This window comes from Neodiprion pinetum, chromosome 2 (assembly GCF_021155775.2).
Source record: "Neodiprion pinetum isolate iyNeoPine1 chromosome 2, iyNeoPine1.2, whole genome shotgun sequence".
Lineage (NCBI taxonomy): Eukaryota > Metazoa > Arthropoda > Insecta > Hymenoptera > Diprionidae > Neodiprion > Neodiprion pinetum.
This window is the reverse complement of record NC_060233.1, coordinates 28,834,299-28,861,659: the sequence shown is the minus strand read 5'-3', so window position 1 is coordinate 28,861,659 and position 27,361 is coordinate 28,834,299. Positions and strand designations below refer to the sequence as shown.

Genomic DNA, 27,361 nt, shown 5'->3' with positions numbered 1-27,361 from the left:
CGTTCCATCTCTCCCTATTAAGAAAAAATAAAAATCCCCGACAATTACCTTTTCAGGTCTTCAAATTAGGACACTGCGTTAAATACGGTCTCATATACGGAGCATCTATTTCATCTCGACCAAAATTAGCGCATCCGCGATGTATTACAGTTACTCTAAATTTTTCCCCATACGAGCACTTTTCGAAACCAATTCTGCTTCTCTACCCAACGTCGATACTTCACTTGCGACTAGCTAAAACAGCGTTTCGATTCTATGCCTACGATAATTCAACAAATACATTTTTTAGGTGGGGATTTTAAAGGATTTAAAAGCCGGTTATGTTACAGGAATTGAATATACAAAAAGAATAAACAACATTGAATCGGACAACGATGATAACTGAATTCCGAACCTGTTTTCAGCAACAAGTTCTCAGTTCGGCAACAGTGATAAAAAATAAAATCCCATAATCTAGTACATACGTTCCCTGTGTACGTAGCTGAGAATCAGGTAGAGAGGGAAGAGCTCGGAACTCGGGATCGCGCAGCAACTTTAGTAGTTTTTCTCACGAGATCAGTCTTCACATGCCGGCTGAGCGTCCTCCGGTGTGTGATCAGCACGTCCGTGAATTGAGGCGCGCTTACCATAACTAATTCGATCCTAACGTGTAAAAAAACGGTTCAATAATATTGTAAAGTGGTTTGCGAGTTTTTAAATTAACATGAGACAACAGTGAATGATGCTATTCATCGTCGTGGAAATTCGTAAAAACCTGCCGCTCTGCTGGGATGAGGTAATATCGTAATTCTACCGAGTTCTAGCCTCCGCGAGCAGCTGATCGGGCTGAGTCATTCTGCGTTCGCCCAGTGCTGCCAACGGTATGGTGTCGCTCACGTGTTGCTTGGCAGCACGGCTTGGCAGTCTCAGTTTTGTAACGACCACTGAACTCTGTATAACTTAGAGTTCAGTGCGTGTAACAAATGCAATGAAAATGGATTCTGACCGATTCGCGGTTACTGGTGTCATCCGCTGGCATTTATTTGTACTACAAAGCATGTCGGACACCGGTGGCTTTGAGTTGGTAAGAATCAACGCGTGCAGCCACTACCCTAGTCATCCACTGGCGCGAAGTTGGCGCGCAATAGGAACAATCGAGTCCACTCTACTAGAATAATTCCCGTTTACAATGAGCCTTGTAAGCAAGGATACTAAGTTAAATATCCTTGCCTTGTAAGGACTTCTACCCAGCGTTGCCAACCTATCGGATAGATATTCGTTTAAATGGCGCCAAAACGAGTCTTTCGATTTCTTGCTTAGATGGCAGTACAATAATTCTTCAGATGTATTAATGGCGCCATAATAATTCTTCATATTTATCATTTTCGCGAGTGATGCTTTACGGCATCGGAACTCAATAAATACAGGAATACATAATATATTTCAGTTTTTAGCTTTATAACATGGACAATTTTCCTCGAAATATATAATGATGATTACCGAACGAGGTAACACAGATCTACATCCTACAATCTGAATTATAAGTATAAAGCTGTTAGGAGTTTTTACTTATATAATATGTTTTTATTTTTAATATTCAGGTTCACCAACTTGTCAAATAAGGGTGTTTGAAAATTGCAGACGCCATCTACTTGATGTATATTTTCTCAGGAACCTCGCAATTGTTTTATGTTTTGTCTGTTACTTCGATTTCAGAGACCATTTTTAGAGACTTTCCTATCAGTTTGAGATCTTCAGATTATCTTCAGATTTTGGCCTAAACGACAATATTTCTCAATATAAGAAAACCATTTTTGCTTTTTCTTTCATCGGACTCTAATTTCTTAAGATCCAAAGAAATTTCTTTACTTTTCCGACACTGCTTCTACCCTGCCGGTGAACTTATTCGTACTGTCGAAGATTTATTAATCGGGTTACCCCCGAAATGATCGTACCTATACCTGTATGACGAACATCGATCGGTATGTCCGAATGAGAAAGAAACGAGAATGGCATTTGCTTGAAATATCTGTTAAATAATTCGTCTCTAGGTCACGTAATATCCTTCACGCAGCAGTCGTTCGACGAAGTTCCAGACGATAATTACCGGCGAATATTCAATTGAGTATTGACCTGTATCGGAGCACGTACTTTTGAATTTCTTGCAGTAAGCCACAACCGGTGGCTTGTTTCAATTCGTTGCAGTACTTTTTTGTCGACTGATAATTGCACTTGCAGCCAATACGTAACAGGCACTAATTGTGTTTTTCGTGACAATTAACTCAATCTGCAAAGAAACTTGCATACGGTTTTCTGACGACCAGAATTTTATTTGGCGTCCAAAAATCTATCCCCAGGTTAGTGCAGGGACTCGTAGAAAAATAAGTATTAAAAATAAGAACATGATGGATGAATAGAAAAAAGGTGGTATTCTCAGTTAAAAACTATCCCCTTTTTCAATCGGTCACATGCGTCGGCGGGAAAACAACAAGGCTGTACAAACTCGAGCATCGAATCTAACTGGTTTCTACCAACCGCATAAACAGCATTCGGGGTTTCATCGATCGGTCCTCGGTACTTCGAAGGGTTGATACTCCGCCCTGTCTCTGTAGAACGCTTGGGGAAGCACTGGCGAAGACTGATAATTCAGTCTGAAAAACATCTGTACTAAGAGAATTTCCAGATGTTGAAAATGTGCGATGATGTTCAACCCAGTGCCATTTCGCCAACTTTCAAGTTTCTCGCCCTGCTCCACCTTATTCTTCGTAATTCTCACCTCTTGGCCTGAGTTGACGTCGTCAAACGAGCCGACGATCACGACGACGGCGCACTGAAGGTTTCCGAGCGGTCCAATCATCGGCGATAAGTTTCTCCCAGTTTCCATCCCCGTCTGCAACGGGGAAACGGTAGACATGTTAATTGTTCATATTCGGTGCAGTGCAGCTAGTTAGTCCACGCAATTTGTCATCTAGTGTATGTACGCCATCTGTTACTAAAAAGTCATCCAGAAATTGACTTGTTCTCGAGTTACTGGTCAGTTGGTCGTCGACTCCACATCCTATCACTCTTTACTTGTGGTCACTTGATAAAATGTACGACACGGCCTCTTGAAACGCCGCAATAACTTCAGATTATAACCAAACCTTTGTCAGGATCTGCCCATGTTCGCGTTATTTATTCAGCTTTGCTCTCCTTCGAATAAATGTCGTGAATATACTTGATTATTACATTTTCTGCTGCGTCGACGAAACGACATGTTAGTGCATCAATTTTCCACATTGTAATTGATGATCGAATGTTCGTGATAATTAATGGTGATTAATAATCTTTATACAATGATTATAAACTTTATTATAATATGTATGTTGCCAACGTTTGCTGATATGGGTGAATCTTATCTACGTCCGCTTACAGTTTCACTTCGTTTACATAGGAATTGTTCATATCGTGATAATACTTAAATAATTTGATTGAAAAAAAAAAAATCGACGATGATACGTGTAATCGAAATTAACGGTTGCTGTGTATACGCTGTATGTATATTGGAAATATTTAATATAATTAACAGGCATGTTGCAAGTATTTCAAATGTTCCGAAAAATATTCAATATAATATTAATTCATTTATTTTTAAACTTTGATGATCGTGTTTCACTGTAATTATACTTCTTACAGTATTAATAACGATCCAAACAAATATAACAGTTTTTATTTAAGCTAATTTAACATCTATATTATCGCCTTCGATGATGATGTTTGAAGAACTTAACTTTCACGATGTTAAAGGAGTTAAGGAGTTATTGCATCACACTTGACTGTCAATTTCTTTTCAACTAGCAGCGGAAAAGTTGATAGGACTGTCGCTTATAAGCTAACAAAACGTTCATTTGTTATCGGTGTTACGATAGCACAAAGTTTCCTCCTTCATTCTTTACATAGACGTTGATTAAAATTGCTACAAAACTCTTTTTTCCGTATAATAAATGTATTATATATAGTATATATTGTTTTGATCACGATGATAATCATTTATTCTTCGTGAGGTTAGGTCCAAAATTATAAACAAATGTAAACGTTTAAGAGTTCTGATTATAACTGGCCCCGATCTGTCAAAACGTTACGAAAAATAAATACGTTTGTACTAAAAAATGGTTAGCACTGTGCTTATACGTACGTCAACAAATAAATTTCATCATTTTAACATCTCAAGATTAACCATGAATGTATTCTTAAAGTGTGTAAATATGGATATGAGATCATTGTGAACATTCGCAGTTCACTTGAAAGCTTAGGAGTCCATGTCCCTATCTAAAGACTTCAAGATTGAAAGAATTATCCATTAATTGTGTCAATGAAATAAATAAGACATATTCATCGTGATGTTCACTAATAAAAATTGTTGAATCCTATAATTATAAATTTATTAAATTATTTAGTACGGAAGAAAAACGGGTCTAAATAACTGATTGGAGATTGCTCATTCATTTGCTTGTTTTACCGTGTATAAAAATGAAGGAAAAATTTTCAAGGTTTGACGTTTGAGCTTTTCTCTCCTGACAACACGCCGTTTTATCGAAGTTTGAGCCATAAACCTTCGCTGTAGTGATCGTTGCGGGGACAGTTTTCCAAATTCCGATCGGGATAAAAAGTTAGATGTCATTTGCAAATAAAAAATACCAGCTTCGCTACGTGGTTTTTCAAAAATCTCTCCGACTCTTTTTGCACTCATTAAGTGATATTGAACATGATTCTTTTTTTTATTTTATGACTGTCATAAAGGCCAATGTAATTTTTTGGGGAAATTGTAAAAGGAATTATTTCTCAGAGGGAATTCAGAGTTATTCAGTTGCTGCTCCGGAATTCTTTGCCTACATCACAATAACGACGAATTGCTTCTACAGTTATTTATTGCAGGGGTGAGTGTGTTATTGATGTTTCAATCGGTTCAATATTAGCATTATCAGATGAATCTGTTCCAAATAAAAATTTTCGAGAAAATTCCGAAACAATTTTAAATTGTTTAAATTTACCAAACAGTGAACTTCTGTAAACAAAAGTTGCACAACTTTTAGAAGAAAATCACTAAAATATTTTCAGGAAACCGAATTAAAGCACAATCGTCTCTTTCGAATCCTTCTGAGAAGAAATGCCTATTCCTGTTCCACAAAAAATTATACGCGCCTTTATCAGAGTATGGGAATCGAAATAATCCACCATAATCAACACTCTCGGGTGCTTGGCACAGAAGTAATCGAGAATTTTAAAGAAAGCATCATGAAGCTGTTTCTTTTTCATCTTTTAAATTTTATCCGAATGATTCAGTCACGTCTTTGTTTCACCAAGAGATCTGATTTTTAATCCCGACAGAAAATTGGAATGGTGATCCGGAACTTTTGCACGGTACTACATGGAGTATACTGTACAATTCGTGATGATTTGTTAATTTGTATCACGTGAACACGAAACTCAGTATAAGCTTTACGTATGGTGTATAATTGTTCACCCAAATCGATCGACCAATTTTCATTACCATGTGTAATAATTATTAAACGAATAATAATAAAATTTTCACCTACTTACAGATTTAATGCGTGTAGGTAGATAGCTGCAAAATGAGAGTTGCTTTGTTCTACCCTCGGCGCTTCGCAGTCGCTCTGTTTCTGGTAGCACTCGTCTATTGCGTAATCCAGGCCTTACGATCGGAACTGGGATTCAACGACGTAGATCCTTCAAATACAGATAAACTGTGAGTTACGGTTATTATTTTTTTTTTTTTTTAATATATCTGCCAATAATGGTAAATATGTTTTGCTCCTCAGCTTTGCATTTAATTCACCATTGTACCAATATTAATCATCACGCGTTGCAGGCTGTACCGTAATAAAATGCAGATTAGATACCGCGTTCAAGCGTGAAGATACTGCGAGTGACCAACGCATGCCAACGAATTGATCGACGTTGAATAAAGTTTTTACAATGGAGAACAATAGTGGAAACATGGCCCTTATGCGAATTTGAGTTTTTATAAAATCACAAACAATTGCCGTTTAACAAATAAACTGAATCGCGACCATATCAGCCACTCGTTAATTTCATTCAACTTCAAGTAGAGAATTGGCACGTATCGTCATAAAACTAGAAATTTGTAGAATTACTCATGGAATTATAGCTGTAATACTATTCAGCTCGTTATAAAAATTTTAAAAATATTCATTATTTAGTACTCAATGTGCGTTTCATTTCAGCGCTTACATATCACAATTGATCAAAACTTCGGCGGAAAATTCGCCGTATATCGGGTAAGCTGGTATTAAAAATGACAAACCAAAATTTCTTTGTATCTCTGTAGTGAGCACTGAAATCCTCGTACAAAAACGAACAAAGTTATGAGACACCTAACAGAACTGCTGTTTCATTGCATGATGTGTACAATATATAACATTATCAATTAACGCTTATCTCTACGACCAGTTTGGACGGTCGATTATTCGGCACTCGGAAGTTAGCCAATGTACTCTTCAAATTTGATTTCGCTTTGAATATACCATTCTAAAAAGAAATTGCTAGAATAAATTCTTAACAATTTCAGGGATACTTGCCTGGGTTTAATATTCAATCTCCGATGCTGTCTATACGGATGGGCTTCAACCTTTCTGATCGCTGACTGCTTATAGTTACACTTTCCGCATGCATGGGGTTTATGTTTGGGGTCTGATTCTTTTAAATTTTTCGTCAAAAAATTGATCCGAATATTTTTATTTATATTTATCTATGAAACGATACGCAGCATTTTGCTGATCTGTACGTGAAAAAATATTACTAATGCATTGAATAACAAATTACTTTAACACGAATTATCCTCGATCTTCTAACTTCCCACTGGTTTTGAAAATAGATGGTTATTGCGCAGTGATGGGGTTGCGGCGTGCAGGCACCCTGACTTGGAGCTATTGAATCCAGAAATAATGAAATTCATAAAAGATGTTCCTCCCCTAGAATGCACTCCAGAGGACTGGGTTATAGCAAATCGTTCGACCCTGGTCGTTACAGAGAAAGCCAGGCAGCGATTTGGCCCCATAACTTGTGCTTTCAAGGGTACGTCATTAAAGCTATTTCGACACCTGTATCTACGCAATAGAATCAACGAGCAAGCTTCATCCATCAACCAGTTGTGATTTTTATTTGCAGAAATCATCCGCGTTGACGACTACACAAATAGAATTACCAAACCCGTGGAATCGGATGTTTCCTACACTTTGAAAGACAGTGATTACGCCGAAGTTAACTGCCAATCTCAAACTGGAAAACAGTTAGTAAAATAACAGTATAACAGTTCGATCGATTTCTTGAAAAAAAAAAAAAAAAAAACAGTTTTCCATGAAACTATCGTATTAAATGAATTTATAAAAATGTGATTTCTCTTAAAAATCTTTCCCGCAATGTTGCGTAGATGGCACAGCGTTTTGGCAGGCGTGCAAAGCGACCCATTGGCGAAAACGAAATGGGACTGGGCCAAAGTGCCGAACGAGGGCCTGAAGTTGAACGTGCTGATGTTCGGGTTCGACTCGCTGTCGCGAAACACGTTTATAAGGAAGCTGCCGAAGTCTTACAGATATCTGAAGCAGAATTTGAACGCGTTGGTTCTCGAGGGTTACAACATCGTGGGCGACGGAACGCCGCAAGCCTTGATACCAATTCTGACGGGAAAGATAGAGCTGGAATTGCCGGAAACGAGGAAGCGGATGGGCAGCAAAGCGAACTACGTCGACGTTTATCCGTTCGTTTGGAACGAGTATAAAAAGAGCGGATACATGACCGGGTTCCTCGAGGACGTTCCTAATATCGGAACATTCACGTATCGCCTCAAGGGTTTCAAAGACCAACCGACTGATCACTACATGAGAACATATTACCTCAACGCTAATCCTCACTTTAAATATCAGAAGAAGTTCTGCATGGGCGGGCTGCCCCGGCATTCGGTAATAATAAACGCAAATTCGGTCTTCATCTGACATGTTATAAACAAGTAATACCAGTTTCCTCAATTTTTTTTTTTTTTTTCTTTTTTTTTACCTCATTACTTACAGTTAATGATGAATCACATCAAAGAGGTCTTTGACACTTATCCAAATCAGCCGAAATTCGTTTTCGGTTTTCACGGCGAACTTTCGCACGATTCCTACAACGACATTGGAGCCGCTGACGATGACGTGTACCAGTGGATAAAATCACTCAACGATTCTGGCCACCTGAATAACACGGTGCTAATCATGATGAGCGATCACGGGCATAGGTGAACAATTTTTTTTATTCTTATTTACTCACGTGTGTTTCGCTGTGCAGGATTGTCAAATGATGATTTTGAAAATTCTCATTTTTCCGCAAGTTTTATCATTCACTCGGTGCTCTGGAAAATTGGATTAGTACAAAGTTTAAAATGTGAACAATTTTTCGAGAAAATTTGATGAAAAAAAAAAAAAAAAAAACATAATCGTAGCGTTTAAATAACTTCACCGATTGTGTGTCACGTTTGTGACGATGTGGGCGTTACAGATTTGCCGAGATTCGCAACACTCTTCAAGGTAAACAGGAGGAGAGGCTGCCGTTTTTTTCATTCACGTTTCCAAGTTGGTTTAAGCAGGCACATCCGCATGCATATGCCAATTTTGTTTACAATACTCAACATTTAACGACACCGTTTGACGTCCACAAAACGTTGCAGAGTATACTGAAATTTGAAACCCCGAAAGAAGGAGATCGCACTCAACGAGCCATAAGCTTGTTCAACAAGGTATTTGAAACGAAAAATTGCTAGAGCTCGTGTGAGATTTTCATCCGACGGATATTGCTAAAATAATAATGAGCAATAATAATTTTACTTTCTATCGTTCGAAAAAGAAAAGCTTTGAAGATTTTACTTACTTTTCTGTGATCTAATCATGCTTGTTAAAAAAATAAAATTCACGCAGTATTCAATTCTTGCCTTGCATCACATCGAAACTTTTGTACGTGTTCAGATTCCACTGGAAAGGACCTGTGCAGATGCCTTCATTGAGCCTCACTGGTGTGCTTGTCTGGGATGGGAAGAAGTTGACAAAAATAACGCGAGCGTAGTTGAGGCTGCAAAATACTTCGTCAAGTTCCTGAATGATTATCTGTCGCCTTATCAAAATACCTGCGAAATTTTGAAACTGAATAAAATTCTGTGGGCGGCGAAACTGATTCCAACAAAAGGTGCCGATAGTGCAAACTTAACAGCATGGGTATTTTAATTCACATATCTGATTTCCGACTTACGCTTGCTTTTCTTTTTACCACCCAATTACAGGGCTGCTAAAATTCGAAAAATCTGGTGATGCGGACGGTTTTCTCGGAGATTTTAGTGCTAAGACGAAAGTAACCAAAGAACTGTATCAGCTCAAAGTCAGTACGGAACCAGGGAATGGGCTGTTCGAAGTGAGCATAAACCACAGTCTGGATAACAATTCGTTCATGACGCGGGTACGTACGAAACGACAATATTTTCATACACCTTTACTTGATTCTCTAAATTAAATCGAATTAACAACTTAGTTGAATCAGCAGGGGTGGAAAAGTTCTCGAACCCTGGCGTACGATGAATGAAGAATCTTTCGAATTCTCTCAGAGTCGCGTCTATTCCATTAAAGTCGCGAAAAATGACTTGATGTTTGTACTCGAAATCACACAGAGATATTAAAAATCTTTGAAACCCTTTAAAATCATTTTACAGTCACATTAAATCGTACAAAGTCATCGGAAATTATTCAACATCATTTACAGTAATTTGTTATGACTTGTACTCAACCAATCTCTTGTAGTCCTTCGGCAGTATTCAAAATCTCGACATTTTTCGAAGACATCTAAAGTGATTTTGAGGTCATGTGAGAAATCTCCAAGCAGTTCTTTGTGTTAACGATGTCAATCGATATCTCACGTCTTCGTCGGCACATAGATTTTCACTTCCTTTTCATCTGCAAAACATTATACCAATAATTAAATGTGATAGAATTTATATTTACATCTTTTTGTAAGATATTTTTTTAATCTAGTTTTAATAAAATACTTATGCATTTTTATAAATATGTTAGAAATGGTTTTCAATAATTTCGCATTAATTCCAGATTACCGACATCAGCAGAATAAACAAATATGGATCCCAGGCTAGATGTATAGAAAACAGTCAATATCATCTCCGGAAATATTGTTACTGCAAGGATTCATAACTACGTACCAATGAACAGTTTTCCAGTAACAGTAAACCTCAGTAGGCGAAACACTTAACTTTCGATATATATCATATGAATTCGAGCTGAAAGAATGATCAATAAATTACGACAGTGATATTAATTTCTTAGTCTCGTAAGTATTAGGCTGATGATAACTCATAAAATAATAGCAGTTAGAACAAATATACCTTAACTTACTATAAGGCATATGTAAAAACGTATTTTTCTGACGACTGATGTGTAATAATTAAATTAGAGACAAGTGTTGGGTATAAATCAATGGATTACATCGATATTTCAAAAATTAATGTTAGCATTATACGTATGAGAATAAGTTGTATATTATACAACAGCTGGAAGAAAACTTTTTTTGATTCTATACACGTACAAATATACCGTTTAAAAAATAATCTTCCTCTCGGTTGAGAATAGCTTGTTGTTACATCATTTTATTATGTAGAAATTAATGTATAATAATATATCGTATTTCGGCCGTACTTTAACCCTACGCTTTTTTGTATACACCGTTGGCCAACGTGTACGAACTTGTCCACAGCTGTTTTTTACCCACTTAAAAGCAAACAAATACCTCCCTAACCATTTAGATACTTACTTCGAGGTTTGTTTTTAATATTTCGACAGACGGATTAAGAAAGTATTTAGCAATTTAATAATTAAAAATTAATTAGGAATGAAAAATCGTGTCAAGCGACCATTTTCAGTCAAGTCAGACTGGACGAATTCGTATGCGTTGGCCAACGGAGGGTTAATATATTATAATTGAAAATATTAAACAAGTCATAACGACTACATCATGAAAAATACTTAATGTAATTGTGAGGTAATGCGTTGCATATTGTCATCTTAAATATTTAATGTTAGTCACATAACAAAGACAAAACAGCATACGCGTAAGATCGTGAATCTCGTATAATAGTATAAAAAATGCCAAAGTTATTTTTGATGCTATAGTTGTATTCGATTTATAATTTTCATTAAATTTTTTCTATAGAAACCCATGAAATCCGTACGACGTATTTTTTATGTCTACCGTTCATTGGGAACTTTAATGTATAATGTATTTTGTAAGGGTTTTAAATCAACTGCTTATCGAAACTAACAATTCAAGAGAACACGCGAACAATCTGCCGTTTAAGTTAATTACATTCTACATACTCCTTCAAGTTTACGAAAATACTTATAACTGTTTCTGCGAAATTATTTTCATCAATTTTGTGATTATTATATAAGTGTTTTTCCAATTAAAAATATTTACAACAAATGATATTGATCCCTGTTATACTCACAATCACTTCATTAGTATTGTGAGTGAATGCACGTTAAATAAAATTTTGAAAAATCGAATCTTCCTCACATCTTTTTCACATCAGTTTTGACCGCAAACTGTATCATTGGGTCCTAATTTTAGGTGGAATATGCGAAAATACGTCAAGTATACTGATTGAATGTTCGGCGTGTATACGAATTCTTTTACTCAGATTTCACTCATAACTAATACCGTAAAAAAACTCCTTTTCTTAAATACAAAGAGAAAATTAGATAACTTGTCAAAATGATCATCAATAAGCACCGTGATTTAAAAACTGTGAAACTTTCCCGTACAAACAAGATCGCCATAATTTTCCGCCAACAACGTTATCGAATGTTGAAAATTTATGAATCATTACGAAAGATTGTACTCGTGCGCTCGCATACTCGTTGTCAGATCAGGTCAAGGACCTGGACAGCCAGAACCACGGAGCGCTTGTCCTGGAACTCGAGTTGCACCAGAAATCGGCAGGATCCAGAAGATAGAGAACCCGGTACTCGAAATCTGCGGAGCGCGATTCTCATACGTCCGCTCTACCGCGCGGTTGTTTCTGAACTGAGTAATTCGGCTAGCTGATTTTAGATCGATGACGTCAAGAGGTAAAAAAAAATTGGGTGACGTCACTTTTTGAACATCCGAGCATCCGAACATCCATAATTTGGTTTCGGACTTTAATGCTATGTATGATTGGCATCTCTGTACAACATGTTTGATACCCCTACGGTTTTACGACTCTGAGGAAAAATGATGACTCGATTAATGCAAAGCACTTTCGATACGTTGGGTTTTGCATATAATTATACGCGCGTGCACGCTGAACGTATATCACTCTTATGATTAATAAAAATTTTATTCTCAGACGTCACTCTTGCGAATCCGTCCAGCATCTTACTCTTAACGAAGAAATCGATAGTGATAAATTATAAAAATTTCTGACAATAAGTGAGACGATAAAAATAAATAATAATAAGTTGGAATAATCAAGTGTATTACGAATGAAATTTTACGGTGAAAATAGTATAAAAATTTAATTTCCAAAACAGTAGAGAAAATTTTCTGATATGAAGATTACACGGTGATACATCTATGAGCAAATCGGGTGAGCCAATTCATAATAAGGTAGACCGTGACGAACCATTGCGATCATACATTTCTTGAACAGTATTTCGAATTACGAAAGTCGGGCGTGAATTTATACTAGGATACGAACGATTTAACGGGATTGAAATAATGGAAGGCAGTAAAGTTCGTTAATCGTAAAAACCGAACCGATATATCGGATTCGCATACATCAGACAAGTAACACAAAAGAGTAGACTAAGTAAGTGCCAGGAAAGTTCTGAAGGCCCAAAATGAGCACCTTCAATCTTCTTCGAACACTCGTTTCCATTTACGCCGTGGTGAGTTTTCATATTACCTCCGATCCTTCGCGATTCAAGAAGATTATTTTTTAGCTTTTACTAGTTCAACCCAGCGATACGACAGTGTTGACCCGTTTGCGATTGTCGGACAACCTGAAAGATCTCCGAAACCGCTTGAGAGATTGCGAGCGTAACTCATTCCCGAAAATGGTAGCTCCGGTTAATGTTTTTCACAGCGTGATTGGAAAGTTCCGAGGTTTGGTTCCAAGATCGAATTACGGGAATGGAATTTCAGCCGTGAGTATAAAATATGCACTTTTTTTAAAATCGGTGCTAAATAATTGTATGGTTCGGTCATTACGATGATTGATCGATTGATTGTCCATAAATTTACATCAAACTAAACAAATCACAAATTTTCACCAAAATGAATCTGTTATCCTAGTCGTAGGTTTAAACCGGATCGTTCTGTCTGATTTTGGTTGTTACAGTCTCCGATTCTTTGGAAAGAAGCTTAGATTATATAAGAGGAAAAAAGAGAATGAAATATGCATTCGAAACCGGTAATATAATTCTGTTTTAAAATTTGAAAACGACAGTAAGATTTTTTTTAAATTCAGGCGAACTTTCTGCGTCCATGCGACATAAGCTTCATTTCCAAAAAGTAAAAGACTCTAACGTTTGGAATTAGGATCAATTTCTTAACTTACGGTACCTTACGATAATCTAGTCGTTTTTTCAGAAAATAATAAATTGCTGATTATCGTCTAAAATTGGTTTACCGATGAACCGAAATAAATTTTCAAACTTTAAACTTTTCTCGATACAAGTACAATTTTTAAAAATACAACTCAGTGTAAAACGTGCGACTAGATCACAACGTTTTCGTAGTGAATACCGAGATAAAATTTGAAGTTTGTAATTAACACAAAAGACTCAGATTCAAAACTAGCAGATGTCACAGTAGCACACGTTTAAAATAGTAAAATCTCAATTTCACGTTTAGAGAACGAAAATATCATTGCGAGGGCTGTCGATAGCTAATTTTAATTATACTACTTAATGGACCGTTGTAATAAACTGGTGAGCCGAGAACCAACGCAGTTTGTTTCCGATGTACGAGACGACCCTGTAATTTGATTGCTGCACAGCTTGCTATGGACAGTAACATTTAAATTACGCGCCACATTATACGTGAAGATCACCATAAAATATTTCTAATCATAATCTTCAGGTGATATGTTATCGACCATTTTTTTTTTCATCGGATACTTCGTATTAGGCTTCTTCACTTTGTTAGTAATAGATACTTATAAAGTAGGCACTTTTTGTAAGACAGTATTAGAGGACAGCTGCTATTCGACTCGAAAAAGAATTTTGTATTGTTTATATTAAGGAAACTTCGTGGAAAGTCAAACTAGGCGAGCGATATAAATTGACGACAAGTTTAAGCATGTGAATTCTACGCCGCCTTTAATTAAGATTACGATACAAATCAGCCTTGCCGATGTGTGACGGGCTAGTATTGCCAATTGTTGATTTAATGGTCGGCGGACCTTATTGATATGCGATTATTTTCCGGAATCGGTTTGCGTCTATAAACACATATCCCGACCGGAAAATTTCTCATTGTTAGAACTGTATCGGCAAGAGTGCCCGAGAGTCGCTAAAGAAGAAAATCATGTCTCACCCGTCGATTTTGGTAGCCTTAGTGCTATTCAGCGTTATTGCTTGCACCCAGGTAACCCGGAAGGCTGACAAAAATAAGTCTGTCGAACGTTATCTGCGCAAAGTGCCAGTTTACCTAATTTTTTAAACAAAGTTTTTTGATTACATAATCCGCTCATTGTCAGTGAAAATATGGCTCATTTTACGATCGCAATAACATTGATGTATAAAACTGCTGCGATAGCTTGATATATTATATATTTTTGGCAACAGGGAAGATCTAAGGGGTATGATGCCGTGAACAAAAACACGAATGCGAACGAGTTTGGACGACGAAGTTATAGTAATGTCAATTCGAACACGAATGCGTTTTCCTTACAACCGAACAAGCTTTACAGATCCGAACACCGCGGCCCAAAAGTAAGTAGTTATCGTCCGAGATTTCTGCTATATGTTCCCGCTTATCTATCCCTCGCTAGAATGATTTGTAAAAAAACAGAAAAAAAAAATAAAATCGTCAGATCGACAAATCGTCAACCATGCGGACAAAGCGGGCGATTCGTGGAACTAGGTCCGAATTGGCGACGGCCGACGAAACGATGAATAAAGCCCAGACCCTGATAACTACTTTGGTTGGGGCCGATGAGGTGCAAAAAGTCAAGGAAATAATAAAGATTTTAACCGAGGCGTACGAAGATAAACTGAACCACGAGGCTCTGGAAGCCATAGTCAGAGCTGTACGCTCTTTAGGGAAGGATAATGACCGGGCTGGAAGTACCGGGAAATTAGAGAGGCGTAATTACAACGAGAACACCAACAGAAATATCTTCAGATCGGAAAAGCAGAAACAATCCGTGAGACCGCTGCCTGTGGGAGTTAGCGACAGCGACTGTGAGTTTGCCTGAGAGTATTGCAGGACTTATGTTTAATATCGTTAATTTGCACTCGCCTCCAACTGAAAAAATAAGTAAGGATATGTGCACAGGGTAAAATCAATTTTGAGTAATAATGTATTTTGTAGTTAATCGTCGACTATTTAACCAACGGCAAGCCGCGGAACACAATTCCAACGAAAGTGGTTCTGACGATCATTACGATGATGATCATAGTCAGGATCATAGCGAGGGTCATGACGATGATAATCATAGTGAGGAACATTACGATGGTGATCACAGTGAGGATCATTACGACGATGATCATAGTAAGGATCATAGCGAGGGTCATGACGACGATGATCATAGTGAGGGTCATTATGATGGTGATCATAGTGAGGATCATAGCGAGGGTCATGACGATGATGATCATAGTGAGGGTCATTACGATCGTGATCATAGTGAAGATCATTACGACGATGATCATAGTAGGGATCATAGCGAGAGTCATGAGGATGATGATCATAGTGAGGGTCATTACGATGGTGATCATAGTGAGGATCATTACGACGATGATCACAGTAAGGATCATAGCGAGAGTCATGACGATGATGATCATAGTGAGGGTCATTACGATGGTGATCATAGTGAGGATCATAGCGAGGGTCATGACGACGATGATCATAGTAAGGATCATAGCGAGGGTCATGACGATGATAATCATAGTGAGGGTCATTACGATGGTGATCATAGTGAGGATCATAGCGAGGGTCATGACGACGATGATCATAGTGAGGATCATTACGACGATGATCATAGTAAGGATCATAGCGAGGGTCATGACGATGATGATCATAGTGAGGATCATTACGACGATGATCATAGTAAGGATCGTAGTTATGAGGGCGTATATAGTTCTCGGGAGCATGAAGACCATTATGAGGAAGACAATGAGGACGACGATTCATATAAGTATAGCACCGTATCTCGCGAATGGCAAAAGGATATCACGAAATTAAGACCGTATGGAAACGTCAACTATAACAAGAACGTCAACCAATTTGGCCCCAGAAGGAACAGGGATGATTATGACAATGCTCCATTCCGGCGACGACTGATTACTAATCGAAAGGTCAGTACCGCACGCACAGCGTTTATCTAGAACGAACAAACTCATCCGATTCTTCGTTTAATTTCTTCCAGGGTATGGATTTGTCAAAAAAGGACACGAATCAAATCGGAAAAAGCGTTAACATCAACTCGAACAAGAACGATTTCCGGAACTGGGAGTCAAGACGCAATACGAACGGCGACGAAAAAAGCAGTGGAAACCTGTCCGGAAGGGATGGCTACGATGATAAAGATTCTATCAAAATGATAAACACGAAGAAAGACGGAAATTTCAACTATAACGAGAACTCGAATATCTTCAGGCGTGACAATTCAGGCCTTATGCGCCATCGGCATAATTGAAAATTACCGACTAATCATCAGGCGCGGGAGATTTATTGATTTATAGACCGAGAAACAACCTGAAAGATGAAGCGATCAGCAGGTTGATCGCTTTTTTGTATAATACAATAAAGATTGCGTGTTATCGTATTACCGTACGACTCTATAAAAACTGTTTAAATTACGAGACACAGCCTTCTTTCTAAAATACGAATTGTATAAATATTCATCCCTGAATCTTTGAGTACGTTTGAGGGTTTTTACAGCAATTCACGTTCTCGCCGATCTTATCGCCATCTCAAATGTTAGAAGCTTTGATTTTGAGCTTGTGGGACTTAAAGAGGCTTCCAATGCGCTTCTTGCTGAGCTTGCAAGAAAATAACGGAAAGCTTTTGGTGCTGTCTGGGTACCCATAGAGAATTGTAGTTGATCATTTCTACGTCATCTTTTCTTCTACACCTAAGAGTGTAAGGTTGGATACTTTTTAGATATTCATTATCAGATTAGGGTCAATCAAGGAGTAATTTAACTTTCGGTACTCTGTTCATATTGCGAAAGAATTAAGCTTGTAGCAATGAGAGTTGTAATAAATTATTTAAGAAATGTTATAGGCGCCGACCTTGCTTGTCAAAAACATGACAGCAAGCTTGCCTTGTAAAGAACAAGAAAAAAGCAGAATGAATGTATTTCACTGTCAGGAAATAGTATTTCATCATGAAGATGCAAACGATCACTAATAATTGTTGATCTTAGGATCCGTACAAAACTCTCGAGAAGTTTAGCACCGTCAATGATCCGTACCTTACACCTTCTGAAACCAGAATGATCCAATTAGATTACCCCGACTTGCTGCGGTGTTTGAGGCAGTAATTTCGTGGCGCTAAAAAAAAAAAAAAAAATTCAACAAATTATTGTATAATGATCGAGCGACGACTGTATATCGACTGTTCTACGTAGAAGGATAAGCCAAGTATTTAGCAGATTCGACTTCTTGATTACAAAATTGTAAACTACTCCTATTCACCGTAAGTTGATCTGCTGCATTACATTTTGATAAAAAAAAAAAAACAAACAAACTACAAGTAGTTCTAGTATGGTAGTTGATCGTGAAATTAGTGGTGATAGAACTAACCTTGAACTCTCTAGTAGAAACGGTCCCACCAACTTCGATGGCAGTAAGCAACATTATAATGAATAGCAATAAAAATAGCACCTTCAGCGTATCCACAGAATTTCTTCCCGTGTTCGCAAGCACTCCAAAACGATATTTTCATTGCTGAAAACACCACAAAGTAAAGTGAATATGACCGTGACTAAAACTATCGCTGAACGCAACACTTGGTTGAACATTCGAATTCGCATTCACTAAAATTCACTGCACTTGAAATACGATACTCATTTGCACCAGAAAGGTTCAAGTATTGTTTAAAAGACGCTTGATGATGGTATTAAGAAAATTTTAGGCGTCTTTCTGTAGATTTCTCTACCGAATGAACAATCATTCGAAATTTTATAGAGTCTCCAAGTTTTCAAGTTTTCGAAATAATGACGAATTCCCCAAAATGTTCTGAAATTTTTCATCATGTTTCAGGCTCTGTAACAGGGCACCACTATGTTATCAATACATGCAAAACAATTACACTCTCGGGGCTGTTCTTATTGTCATCATTCTCGTATCCGTATTACTATTACTATGTAACTAATGCTATCATTATCATTATTATTACTATTGTTGTTGTTGTTGTTGTTGTTATTATTAGTACTAGTATTATTATTATTATTAGCTAAATTGGCTCTGTACCATCACGACAATACGACTTTATGTCGACGTATCTTCAAAGATTTACTGTAATAATGATAAATGGCGTAGTAATGTGAGCTACATTGGGTAAAGCTAAATCGATTAGATCAATTCAGTAAAATGAAACGCCGAGTTACCCGGCATTTTCGTTTTTTCAAATTAATTAATTTTCAGTCGAAACTGATCGTAAGTTCCGTCTTTGCGTTACACTCAACTTGTCATTTCTGTCTAGGAAATTAACTCAACGTTGTTCGCGTGCTTTTTTCAATACACCGTTTGCAAACGTATCCGAATTCGTCCACGGCTGTTTATAACCCCTTGAAAGCAAAAAAAAAAAATACCTTCATAACCATTTAAGTACTTATTTCGAGGTTTCTTTCTGATATTTCGAAAGTTGGATTAAGAAGATATTTAACAATTTAATAATTGCAATTTAATGAAGAATAAGAAATCGAATCGAGCGACCGTTTAGCAGAAAGCACGAATCCGTATACGCTGGCCAACGGAGGGTTAATTGCCACGATCTGTTTGTGTTAATGAGTTATCGCTAAATTATATTTTCATCATTTTTTTTTTTTTTTTTTGTTGATGTGGTCTCAGTAAGCAGCTTTGTGATACACATTAACTGTACGGCTAGATAATACTACGAAATTTCCATACTTATATAATATTATATGTAGGTATATAATATTACAGGTGTGTAGATATCTGTCAGCGGTTTTCAATCCTTACACTGAAACCGGAAATTGTAGACCATAATTGATTGAAACATGTGAGGGAATAGACTTTCACAGACTGAAATCTCAGTTTTCAGATTTTCATTCGCGATACAATCATGGCCATAAGCCTCGGTATAAGTTAATCGATGATCAGTGTTTTCACTTCGCGTAACATTTACTGTTTAAGAAATAATATATATATATAAATATATATATATACATTTTTTAAATTACCGCTTTAAATTGCCTTTTATTGAAAAAAAATTCGTTAATTATAATTAGAAACAACGTGTGTGTATGTGTGTGTGTCTTTGTTTATGTTGAAATTGTATTTTGTATACGATTAATATTAATTGAAAAATATGTAGTAGTACATTGGCTTCTTTTTACGCGCGTTGCTCAATCAGTTTTCGCTTTATACGTATATAACGTATATGTATAATTAAAACAATAACGTGAGAGGTATAATTGTGATGTAACATTTACGTAACGGATCGGGACGTGTCTAATGTAAAAACAAGATTTTCGTAATGTAGCACATACATACATATATGTGAATTCGGAAGAAAAATATGTAAGGAGTAGTCGAGTACAAGAATAATCATGCCCGAGTAACTAAGGTGATCAGTTAAAAAATATGCTGGATGCTTTGAGTGAACGAGAACAATAAAATGATTTCTACGTTAGCGGAAGAAAAAAAAAAGATCCGTAACATAAGTCGAAAATTTTTCGATGCACACACCCTTCTTCTATTTACAAAATTCATTTTTCAAATTTGTAATATGGATCTCACCATAGCTCTCAAACACGTATAATATTATCAAATGTACAAAACATGAATACCACGACAATAGTGATAATAATGGCCTGATCAGACTATTTTATAATTCATTTCTATCGTACTTTTTATAAAGTAAAATAATAAAGACCAAGAAAAAAGTTGAAAATCATTCGCCAAATGTCTGTACAGCGCTTGGATTACATACAGACAGCTGATTAAAATTTTTCATGCCGATATATCCAAGTTTCACGTCACATGCACACGTACATTATATTAATATAATTAGAATAACGTTTCTTAATTTAAGAAAGAAAAAAGAAAAACGAATAAATTTTATATATAAAACATATGTATAAGAATCAAAACATTTATAAATCATCAACTATATCGTATATGTATATACGTGTAATAATAATAAGATATAATATTCGATCATATGATTTTATCTAGATCTAGGTATGGTAATAACAATCATTATAACATATGGCAATTATGATTTCGTATTTGTCTGCATGTAGGTACATGTATTATATATTTAGTTTTATATATCTTATATACGCACATTCGCCAACGCTAATTGTGAAAATGTTTACGTATATAATGCTATGTATTATTTAAAGACTAGCACTTATGTTTCAGTTGCAAGACCGAAAGCTACACTATATCATACTTATTTGTACGTACTATATTACTATTGGGGGGTAGAACTCTTTTGAGTTTTGATATTATTCTTATCCTACGTATATTACGCTAGATCCTTATTCAAAAACTTTGTTTATTGAAAATATAAAATCCTGGTACCAACAATTATTACTCATCATTCAACGAGTACAACACGTGTAAAATTAGATCCTTAACGTACATGTGTTTAATGCCATAATGTGATAATTTCATCATTGTATAATTACATTACATATAATTATATGTACATGCGTTCGTTTGTCAGAAAAACCACGTTTTCGCATTTTTTCAACTTTGTCTCTAAATTAAAAACAGGCCAATTTGTTTCATAATATCACGATATACCGATTTCAAAATTTGAATAAATACACGTGTTTGCAGCTTTGATGATGAGATAATGACAGAGTTCAAAAATCGTTATGGGCTGTACTACTAACTCTTAATCTATCGACGATAATCGGGATCATTACTGTACGTAATATACTTTTCTGCATACTCACTACTATTTATTACGCTCCTAAAGTCCTGCTTCCTCAATTATTAAATTCATTCGTTTTCCTTCGCTTTTTCAATATCCCATATTTCTTTTCGACTATATCCATATTATTCACTACCTGAGCAGCAATAAGATATTGTTAATTATTCTAGCATCGTAATCATTGTAATGGTATATATAATATTATAACGGCATTTGTGTTTACTAGGATGTATGTATGTATGTATGTATGTATGTATGTATGTATGTATGTGTATGCGTATGTATATATATATATATATATATAGTAATGTAACAGTAAACGCTATAAACGTGATCACAATTGAATTAATAGAATTACAAAAAAAGAAGAAAAAAAAAGGAAAAAAAAGGGCATGAAAATTTGAAGAAAACAAAACATCATTATTAAATGGAAAAATTGTATACGTAACTCCGCAAGTGAGTGAACCTGACAATGAGAAGATTTTCATAGATGGTATTTGTTCGTTGATCAGGCTGCTTTCGCACTCGTTTTACACGGCGAAATATAAATATATTGGCAATTACTCAGTGTGGGAAATTGATTGACAGTGGAGGAATAAAAAAAAGAGTAATTGGAACAACACAATTCACAATATATTAAGTAATCAACAGCCAAAATAGCGCCGCTCCAAAAACGCGGATCTGTACTGATTACATCTTACACATTATATTGTTACTATTCATATTTAGGTGTAATTTTGTAACGTTATCCTACGTTATTCTATATGCGTGCGTGTGTGTATGTTTGTGTTTTACCTTTGTTCGTCAATATAGTGATGCGTGATTTGAGATAAAATGAAATATGTAAGTATGACAGTGCGTACCTTAATATCATATACATATTATATTGTATCATGTATAATATATTATACAGTTACGGTAATGGTTAGATATAAAAATATGATTTCTGAGGAAGATTATTGTTACTATTATTGTTAATAATATTATCATATCAGTTTCATAATGAATGATGTTAATCTTGACTTTATTTCATGGTCGTCATCAAGTCTTTTGTATTATATTATATAGATATAGTTAATTACGTCTATTAATGAATGTTACATTAACCCGCTATACCTATATAGGTATATATCTATGTATATATGTAGATGCATGTATGGATGTCAAATGATGATTAGTGCCAGATTAAAATATGCGTCGCGGCAGTAAAAAAAATATTTATTTCGCCTTCTTTCCTGCTTCTTTCCTCTAATAATTTTCAAAACGTTATACATATAATTATAAACTTTTTTCATTATATACATATATATATACAGGCTTTCTAAACCAACTTGACAAACTTCCGACTCTCATCCCATTCGATTTCGTTGCTGATATGTTATCACATTCCTTAGGACAACTCGAGTTTTCCAAATTTGATAATCCGATTTGGCATTCAGAAGTTATAGTCAATTAAAAATATCGTTGATTGCGGAAAATGTCTAAATTGAAAATTTCGGTTCTCCAAAGACTTTGTAATAAAAAAACATCTGAAAGAATATCTAGTATATAATTTGTCGTAAGGAAGGGACTAAAAAAATTAGCAAGGAAATTCGAAAATTGTTAGGGTCGAACTTTTGTCTAGTTCGATATACTTCCTCTGTATGTGTGTATGTATTCGACGTCCAAGCATGCTATGTCTGTCATAGATGCATGCTAAACAACGTGTTATTGATTTAATATTGCAAGTATACATGCACGTGTGTTCGTATGTATGTATGTATTTATGCATGACTTTATTTAGAAAATTCTCCATTTTTTGTCCATTCTTCGTTACCGTTTCTTCGTAACGCGTATAATAAAGTATGTTCGTATCGATATAATCACGCTAATCGTACCGCTACACTCAATTCTGAAAATTCATCCTATTAAAAATATTATTCAAAAGACGATTAAAGTGTAATAACGATTTTTCTAATGAATATCTTGTATTATTGTGTATTGTGAATGAGATATATTTATGGTTTAACATTATTTAGCAATTTAAAATAACATCAGTCAGTTTTTTCGTTCCAATAAAATAAATTGTGAAAGAATTGTTCTTATTACGGTTTCAAGATGTTCAAATAATTTTTTGTAAGTCGATCGCTGTGTATTCTATGTAAGCCTTTTCGTTGATTATATTCCTGTAAAGTCGATAGCAAATAATGCAACATATTTTTCTTAGTTCAAGACAGAATCACATACAAATTTTGGTATTTAATATGAATCGGGAGAGGGGAAAAAAATCTCGTAGAATAATTCGTAGTGTTGCCTAACAGGGTCTATTCCCAGAATATTTCGTAGAAAAGAGTATTACTTCAGCATACGCAAACTTTAAGTTAGAATCGACTTACATTCGAAGCAATACGGTAATAAAATACCTTACATTTTTCAATAATTCGCGACCATACATCCAAAGGAAATTTTTTTTAAATACATTATTAATCTGTAAAATTGCGCTTTAAGGTATATTCCTGACTCATCACATATTGGTAAGTTTTTATTTTATATGCACGATACTCTGTCACCGAGTCTTCATCAAAATGAGTTACGAAGAAGGTTAAACCATGTAGAACACGTGTGTCATGCGTATTTTGCGTGTGTAAAGTGCACCATATTAAAATACGTTTTTTTTTTCATTTCTAAATTCTCTTTTTCTCTTTTATTATACATGTGCTTCCTCAAAATTATTTCTCTCCCGCTTCTAACGTCACGGTAATATTTATGCTATATTATTAATACAATTTTTTGTTTAATATTCATCAAATTTCGTTTAAAAAAATATCTCGTGTATTTTTTGTATGTATGGTTGTGTTTGCATAGGTATTTATGTAGTTGTTGGTTTTTGTTTTTTTTGTTTTTCTTTTTTTGTCAAGACTTTTCTTTGATTTTAATTTTTTTACGAATTCGTAACTTCTAGACCTCTCTTCCTCCCCTCACCTATTTCTATATCGCCCCTCGGATGGTTATAAATTTAATCAATATAATAAACTCTCATCTCTTCTATGTACATACGATACGTAAAAGTAATAAAATAAAAATATATATATATATATATGTATATGTATTTATGTGTGTATATATGTATATATATATATTTTTTTTTGTTAAATATATAAAATTGAACTACTAAAACACTGCATCCCGATTAACATAAATAATATAAATAATCGGGAAGAGAAGTGATAAAATTTAATGTGATTCTTTCTTCACAGCAGAACGTGTCAATCAATCTAAAACTTCCTATATGCCGTAGACAAATATACGGCAATAGAAATAAAAATATGATGCTCTTCAACTGAGCATGGATCAATAATATTTGATACGGTAACCTTGTGATCCTAATCCAGCTGATGTGCTGTAAGAATACTTGTAAAAATAATTATCGTAATTGTAACTACAGAGCTCAGCTCAATCATCAAACAATTAATTAATTACAATTGAAATTTGTATAATTATATATATATGCATGTATACATATTGTATGTATATACAGAGTGAATTGCTGACGACCAAATGGGTTAATTCGCATGCGCGCAAATTAGAAAGCAAGAACAGTTGTTTTAACAGGGTGACCAATATTTATATATTCAGATGACACGTTGCCGCGACGCATGTAACGTCAAAAATGTTGGTCACCTTGACAAAACAGATGCTCTTGCTCTCAAATTTTAGCGCATGCGCGTCAAACCACTCAGTCGTTAGCAATGCATTTTGTACAAAATTGCAAATGTAAAATGCACAGTATCACATTTTTACCGTATATATATATATTACGATGTAAAAATACGGCACCCAGCATAATCCCAATTAGGCACGAAAGTCGCAATAACTTAGGTACACATGATTGAAAAAGACATGAAAAAAAAAATTAAACAAAATTAAACAAGCAAAATATAAATTCCTCTTAGCAATACTCAAAACGCATTTGTTATAGCTACCTATATCCACTGAGATTAAATCAATCCTAGAACAGGTGTATAACATTCTCGCGCTCTCTTTCGCTCACTCTTACTCTATTTCCTCTTTCTCTCTCTCATACTTTTATACTTCGATTCTGCACTTTCAGTCAGTCAGTTTTGTTTTTACTTTTTTTTTTCGTACCCGTGTGAAGTAAATGTGTGATGTAATTGGTATAATTACTCCCAAATATCTTCTCATGTGTAATATGCGTATAGATATATATCCCCTTTGCATGAGTTCAATAATTAGTTTGTTGCATTTTTTTTTTTTTTAGTCTTCTGTTTTACGCCTGTAGTATCTCCTATTTTCATTCGAAAACAACACGTCAGTCGTAGGCAGTCAACACCACGCACGCGTTTAAAAATTATTTACAAATATGGCATTTTTTCCGCGCTGAGCATCATAGTAGTACACAACATTACCTATACACATGCGATCTCGTATATAATATTATCATGTACTCGAATAAAGATCTATCGTTTGGATACGTTTCTTCCTTTCATTTTTTTTTTTTTTTTTTTTTCCTTTTTAGTAAACCAAATGAGACTCGTATAACAGGTTGTTAAAATGTCGTTGTAGTAACCGTCGATAGGCGTGATTGATGCAAATATATCATTTAAATGAAAATAACGGTTGGCCGTCATTCACTCGACTACCCGAAGTGCAGTTCCAACGTTTAAAAACACAAGTTCTCACGTAGAAAATGAATCGTACGACGAGTACAATACCATTTTATAAGCACCTTTGTCTTTGATTCATGTATATATATATATGTAATTAAAAAAAAGTAACAAGAAATGCAATCTCTGCCTTGTGTCTTCCATCGCCTCGCCGGAGGGATTTTTCTTTGTCGTTTTTTTCCGTTTACAGGTAATCGTTGTCGGGTGCCCGTTGTCGATCCGACCTCTTCAAATTCACCATTTCCTCCGCCGTTCCTTCCTCGTTCTCATCCGCAAAGTTTATACTACCTGCTTTGTACCATACCACAAGGTCAGTAATGAATGCGCAGAGCAAAATACCGCCCGTAGTACCTGAATAACGAATGAAAAATAGGTGTTGCTTCTTTCCTACCTTTGGTTAGATCTATCATACATTGTATTACCACATACGGTGTATATCATTGTAAAACTAAGCGTGAAATTCTTTCTCTAATGTTTGATGCTGAAACAAAAGCGACGAATATTTTATTGTTACGTTTTTAACTTACCATGATAAAACATTCGGAATATGTTAGAATCGTAGAGCCAGCAGGCACCGCGTTCACCGCACGCAACGTCCCACACAAGACAGGCCGAGTCTACAACAGCACCGTAAACTATGGGGCAAGGAACGTTACCTAAAAAAATAATATACAGTGATTTATACAATTAAACAACAGAAACAAATAAGGAAAAAAGAGAATGCTTATTATTGAACGTTTTCAAAGCTTTATACAAGGACAATACATTTGAAACCGTTCAGTTGAACTCTGTACATATTGTTTGGAATCGCATGTTGAAAAATCGTCAATTCGCAATTTCCTTTTACAAACTTTTGTTTCTAAAACACCCACAACGAAATGGTCAAGATGATTCTTTTTCTTTCTCTGCATTGAAGAATTATTTCTAAGGAAATTGAAGGAAGAATTTCGTTGCCTCCGCTCACCGAAAAGGCCAATTGCAAATTGTATCAGCCCCAAAGCCATGGCCTTGTCCCTAGGGTCGACACATCGGAGTATCAGTAGCATGGAGCCAACTTCACTCGTAGAATGAATGAAAACAAAGACTGAGAATAGAATCATATAGACCCAGAAGTTGTTGCAGTCTAAATCGCAGTAACCAATTGTTGCAGTGTCCAATGGATCGGAGTGTGTAGAATTCTGATCAATACACTGACAGTCCGAATACTAAAATGTGATAGCAAAAATTTCTTGTCAGTAGTGAAAAATAACAATTACACATTGATATTTGAGCCATAAATATGAAATCTTGATAGAATAGAGAAAGACCATAAGTGAGAATACGCTACG

The 27,361-nt window shown here is 35.5% G+C and overlaps 3 protein-coding genes across 23 annotated transcripts in view; 2 read left to right on the top strand and 1 right to left on the bottom strand.

The window, feature by feature from the left end:
- Positions 1–550: 550 nt before the first annotated feature.
- Positions 551–11,591, top strand: LOC124212612 (uncharacterized). 7 transcript variants are annotated; one of them, XM_046612845.2, is made up of 11 exons: positions 551–775; positions 5,562–5,725; positions 6,225–6,278; positions 6,875–7,074; positions 7,168–7,288; positions 7,430–7,958; positions 8,067–8,272; positions 8,533–8,770; positions 8,997–9,213; positions 9,308–9,480; positions 10,122–11,591. In XM_046612845.2, the coding sequence occupies exons 2-11, from the start codon at positions 5,592–5,594 to the stop codon at positions 10,221–10,223; spliced, it is 1,974 nt and encodes a 657-aa protein (XP_046468801.1). In that variant the 5' UTR covers positions 551–775; positions 5,562–5,591; the 3' UTR covers positions 10,224–11,591. The 7 variants fall into 7 exon arrangements, with proteins under 7 accessions (XP_046468801.1, XP_046468802.1, XP_046468803.1 ...); XM_046612846.2 differs by having other exon boundaries at positions 552–775; positions 6,890–7,074; XM_069133671.1 differs by lacking the exon at positions 551–775 and adding an exon at positions 2,862–2,952.
- Oatp74D (Organic anion transporting polypeptide 74D) overlaps positions 1,869–27,361 on the bottom strand; it is a 103,108-nt gene continuing 77,615 nt past the window's right edge. For 7 of the 14 annotated variants that reach the window (XM_046612837.2, XM_046612841.2, XM_046612834.2 and 4 more), the window contains 3 exons: positions 26,998–27,238; positions 26,561–26,689; positions 25,581–26,384 (listed from right to left, as the gene is read on the bottom strand). In XM_046612837.2, the coding sequence (XP_046468793.1) occupies positions 26,218–26,384; positions 26,561–26,689; positions 26,998–27,238 (537 nt within the window). In that variant the 3' untranslated portion in view covers positions 25,581–26,217. Of the gene's footprint in view, positions 2,870–5,559; positions 5,707–8,064; positions 8,229–8,304; positions 8,387–8,493; positions 8,828–8,901; positions 9,155–9,805; positions 9,972–17,710; positions 17,790–25,580; positions 26,385–26,560; positions 26,690–26,997; positions 27,239–27,361 lie in introns of those variants that run through there. The other 7 variants (XR_011176458.1, XR_011176459.1, XR_011176461.1 and 4 more) reach the window with 7 other exon arrangements.
- Positions 12,855–17,093, top strand: LOC124212611 (dentin sialophosphoprotein-like). 2 transcript variants are annotated; one of them, XM_046612843.2, is made up of 6 exons: positions 12,855–12,956; positions 13,011–13,214; positions 14,859–15,005; positions 15,107–15,476; positions 15,607–16,589; positions 16,661–17,093. In XM_046612843.2, exons 1-6 carry the CDS (start codon positions 12,909–12,911, stop codon positions 16,928–16,930), a joined length of 2,022 nt encoding a protein of 673 aa, XP_046468799.1. In that variant the 5' UTR covers positions 12,855–12,908; the 3' UTR covers positions 16,931–17,093. The 2 variants fall into 2 exon arrangements, with proteins under 2 accessions (XP_046468799.1, XP_046468800.1); XM_046612844.2 differs by lacking the exons at positions 12,855–12,956; positions 13,011–13,214 and adding an exon at positions 14,502–14,658.